The 4,494-nt window shown below is 51.0% G+C and overlaps 1 protein-coding gene across 1 annotated transcript in view; it reads right to left on the bottom strand.

Moving 5' to 3' along the window:
* The window catches only part of PTRF (polymerase I and transcript release factor), a 17,513-nt gene extending 13,280 nt beyond the window's left edge, over nt 1–4,233 (bottom strand). The window contains exon 1 of the mRNA XM_015412461.1: nt 3,595–4,233. Coding sequence (XP_015267947.1) covers nt 3,595–4,014 — 420 coding nt within the window. The 5' untranslated portion in view covers nt 4,015–4,233. The remainder of the gene's footprint in view (nt 1–3,594) is intronic.
* Between the last annotated feature and the right edge of the window lie 261 nt (nt 4,234–4,494).

Genomic DNA, 4,494 nt, shown 5'->3' with positions numbered 1-4,494 from the left:
GCTTCAGATAGAACAGTGCAATTGCTAAAACATGGTGTTTGGAAGCAAGAATCCCCCGTTCAAGTCCTACCTTGGTCAGGAAGCTCACTGGGAGGCTTTTACAACCCCCCATCACTCAAGACTGACATCTCCTGTCACCTCATATCATGAGGCTAAAATTCTGCTCCCTGGCAAAAAAAAGATGCAGCACAGATTTGGAGACACTGCTGGGAAAAGGTGCTGTTCAGCTTCCCGTTTTCCATTGGCATGGTGCTCTCTCTTGATCAAGACTCACCTGCCCCTCTTCCAAGGTCACCAACTGCGGGTTTGGAAATACCAGGAGATTTGAGGGTCGGGCCTGGGAGACGGGCTTAGGGAGGGGACGGACCCCGGTGGGGAATCGTATCATGCAGTCTACCTTCCAAAGCAGCCATTTTCTCCAGGAGAAGTGAAACAAATTTGTCAAAGTAATAAATTAATAAGCGATTTATGCGATCTGGAGATCAGTTGTAATTCCAGGAGATCTCCAGCCCCCACCTGAAGGCTGGCAACCCTACTCTCCCATCCCCCCCCAATGGCCCTGCTCCCAAACTAGCAGTAATGAGGTGAACTAAAAAAATAATAATTATGGCAACTGGAGATATTGTTCTGCCTGATAACTGAATCACTGAAGCATAACCTAATGGATGTGATTAAACCAGACCCTCCCCATTCAATGGAAATCCACACTTGGGATTACCGTGAATTTCTCCCACAAAACTGAACAAATGTAATGGTTTCATTCGTGGCACGCAGGAGGCAAAAGCAGGCTGGAAACCACATCATGTGCATAAGTGAAACTGTGAGTCATGCACCTGTGAATGGGAAGGGTCTACTCCATTCCTGTTGTCCTTTTGGCCAAATGACCAAATCAGAATTAAAGCAGGAGGAGGCAACACTTCCATGGTCAGAGAGATTTTATCTGAGCCACATCCAGTGAAGAAGCTGCTGCGGCTGATATTGCTTGCAGCCTGATTCTGTCCCATTGAGTTTCATGGGGCTTACTCCCAGGTGAGTATGCACAGGATTGCAGCTTTAGTCCTTATATAGCCACCTTGTTGAGCCTGCAGGCACATTTGGAATTCTGACATGGTAAAGTGGGTTCAGCAACAAAATGGCTGCCACAAAATGGCTGCCACGGGAGGCGGAGCTAGCCACAAAACGATGGTCACAGCTTAACTTCAGTCACACAGTGAAGATCCTCGTGCTGTGGTGGCAGCGGCTGACAAAGCAACGTTTTTAAAAATCTGCACAGTCAATCAGAAGCCTTGCTGAGCAGATGCCCTACCTGGCCCCACCCAGTTCCTAAAAAAACACTCGGTGGGTGCTAGAAAAGGTGTCGGCGGGGACCCCTGTTATATAGCATTTTAGATTGTCTAAACCCATGTACTATACTGTCATCCCCAAATGGTAGATGCTGGGTGCAGGCTTAGCTAACTAACGAAGGCTTGGCTGTGATTTGACTTGCTTGCTCCTAGGTAATTATCTTAACCGCAATATTACATTAGTCCACCATCTAACAGAATGATCATCATTGTTCACTTATAAATTCATCACACAGGAAACTGGACCTTCAGGGTGCTTTAATGATTCTAAGGGTTACTATCCTGCAATCCACACAGTGGTGGCACCTCAGGGCTCTCCCATGTGGCAAGTCTTTGCCAGCTTGCCGATCCTGTTTCCACAAAACCCGGGCAGATTGTGACACTGTCTTAGACTCCAGTGAAGAAATACCTCAGTATTAACATTAGCAAAATGTCCTAAGTTATAATGATACAGATCTCCAGATTTCCCTTTCTTTGGGGTGGATCCTTCCAGCTTTTTCATTGGTGCAAGAGGAAGGAGGGTTCTCTTTTTGACCCTTGAAAAAGCTGTGCTGGGGAAATGCATGCAGAAAAAGCCATGCAGGATGGGGCTGTAGTGAGGAAGGGAAGTGGGCGAGAGTTGCTCCTCTTGCATCAGTGGACAAGTCAGGAGGACACAGCCCTTATTTTCTTCTCTTTCCTTTGCTATGCCTTTAATTTCCTCCCGGTTTTTCAACCAGTGTGTGTGTGGGGGGGGGGGCTGAATCGTCGCCACCATGATCCACACAGCTTCCGTTAAGTGTATTTATAAACCTAGTTCGGTGGTCGTTCATAATCCTTCTATATTGGAGTATTCCTGCCTTTGAGGCATGATATAATTGGGAATGCCCAAGCTGTGAATCAGAGGGCTATATTGGTCAGCTACTTGTCAGATTCCTCTATCAGACATAACTAGATCCCCTTTCACGTTGCAGTAGTAAAATATGCAGTAACATTTCTTTTGCTGTTTTTTTTTTGGGGGGGGAGAATCACGCCGGCCTTTTTTGACACTCGTCCTGCCGACGCGGGTTCCCCTTTTTCTCATGAAGCCCCACTTTCCCTTCTGCTGCAGGCCTGAAAGCTCGGGCCCCTGCAGAACAGCGAACCCAGCTTGGTTCTTATTTTTGTTTGTTTGATATTATGAGATCTGAAGGCAGGCCTGGGGAGCATGCTGGGAGGACAGCCGCCGAGCAGAACAAAGCAGCCTCTCACACGGAAACTGTGAAAAGCTCCGGGACCTGGAAGGTCATGAATGAAAGAATCTGCAACCCACACGGCATCAGATTTAACTTTTCGAGCAAAGTAGCAAAGGCACCAATCCCTAATGAGGAGAACTGAAATTCCGCTTGCCTGGGAAAGGGCAGTTGCACATTACAAACAGCTTCCCCAAATCACTCCCATGCCATGCACACTAGAGAAATTAGACCTTCATTTGTTGTAACTTGAAGGGCACCCCATTCGACTCTCATACGAAACAATGGGCTGAATGTGTCCTACTACAATTCTGGGCAAGGCTTGCATTGTTGGGGAGGGGCTGTCTAAAGCCAGCTTTGGAATTAGGGTTACCAGGTCCCCACCCACCCCCGACCACCAGCGGGGGATGGGGGCATAGGGTTGCCAAACCCAGTTTGAGAAACTCCTGGAAATTTGGGGATGGATCCTGGGGAGGACAGGGATTTCAGTGGGGCACAATGCCATAGAGCCCCACCCTCCAAGGCTGTGATTTTCTCCAGGGGAACTGATCTCTGCAGTCTGGAGATGAGCTGTCATTCCGGGGGATCCCCAGGTCCCACCTGGAGGCTGGCATCCCTATTTGGAATCTTCGCAAAACTGGAGGCGAGATGCCTTCACTTTCAGCTCCCCCTTCTCTCTCCAAGATTCCTGCGATGACAGAAACCCTGAAAGACCTATATATGGGAGTCTTGGGAAGTCTTGTTTGGAGGGAGAGTAGGTGGCTGGTTGGGGGTCAGCAGGCCCATAGCCAGAATGTTTGAATTGGGGGGGGGCTTTAAATAAGTCAGGGGGCACCCCGAACACATTCCTGCACCCCCTCAAAGGAGTGCCTGGGCTGGATGGGAAGTCGGGGGCCTTGGCGGTAAGTCAGGGGGCCAGGCCCAGAGATGCCCCACTGTAGCTACAGGCCTGGGGGTCAGAGGTGCCATCAGGCTTCAGGGCAACCGCAAACAAACCAACAACCTCGAGGAGGAGGAGAGATCCAAGGAGGTCCCCTTACCTGGTAGATCATGACTTTGAAGTTCCTGCGCTTCAGCAGCTCTGCCTCGTTCGATTCCAGCTTCTTGATCTGCCCGCCTTGCTTCTCCAGGTTTTGCCGGACGGTCTTCACGTTCACGCTGACCTTGCGGACCTTCTCTAGCATCTTGTTGACGGTGTTGCTGGTGGTAGAGTGGGCCTTGGTGAGCTTGGCCAGCTCCCCTTGGATGCTGGCCACCACCCCGTCCATCTCCTGCTGCCTCTCCTCCAGCTGACTCTGGGTCAGCTGGATCTGGTCGACAGCCCCGATGATCTTGTCCAGGAGAGTGAGCACCATGACGCCGTTGATCTGGTCCGACTTGATGGGCTCCTCGCTGGCGGGCTCCTCAGAGGCCTCGGAGGCCGCGGGCTGCTCGACGATCTGGAGGGCGGTTTCTGCCATGATTGCTCCGGGGGTCCCGACTGAGCAGAGCCTGGAGGAGTCTGTCACCAGAGGGTCAAAGAAGAAGAAGAGGGGAGGGCGGGAGAGAACCGGAGATCTCTCAGAGCCGGGAGGCCAGCCAGCAGCTGAGAGTGCAGTGCGTGGATGTGTGCTCCAGTCGAAATGGCACAGCCCTTGCCAAGCTGTCCGGGGAAACTGTCCTGCAAAATTTTCCAGGCTCCCAAGCCATTGGCTGACTCCACCTCAACTGGAGGAAAGGAGCCTCTTGCCAAATGCCTGGCTGCCCCACCCCTTTTTTCCCTCTGAAATGATTAAAATAGTTGGAGAGGAGGCCGACAGCGCTCGCATGCAAGCTCGGGCAGGGCTCACTCACTCCACGCTTTTGGAGGAATGCGGAGAAAAAAGTTCAGACTCTCTCGACAGCCTCTGCTTTTTGCTAAGCTGAAAGGCAAGGGATTCCTCACAGAAATGCCCAGGGGA

The sequence above is a fragment of the Gekko japonicus genome, unplaced genomic scaffold (assembly GCF_001447785.1).
Source record: "Gekko japonicus isolate JY-2015 unplaced genomic scaffold, Gekko_japonicus_V1.1 scaffold8, whole genome shotgun sequence".
Lineage (NCBI taxonomy): Eukaryota > Metazoa > Chordata > Lepidosauria > Squamata > Gekkonidae > Gekko > Gekko japonicus.
Note: the sequence above shows the minus strand (reverse complement) of the source record. Positions and strands in the feature narration are given on the sequence as shown.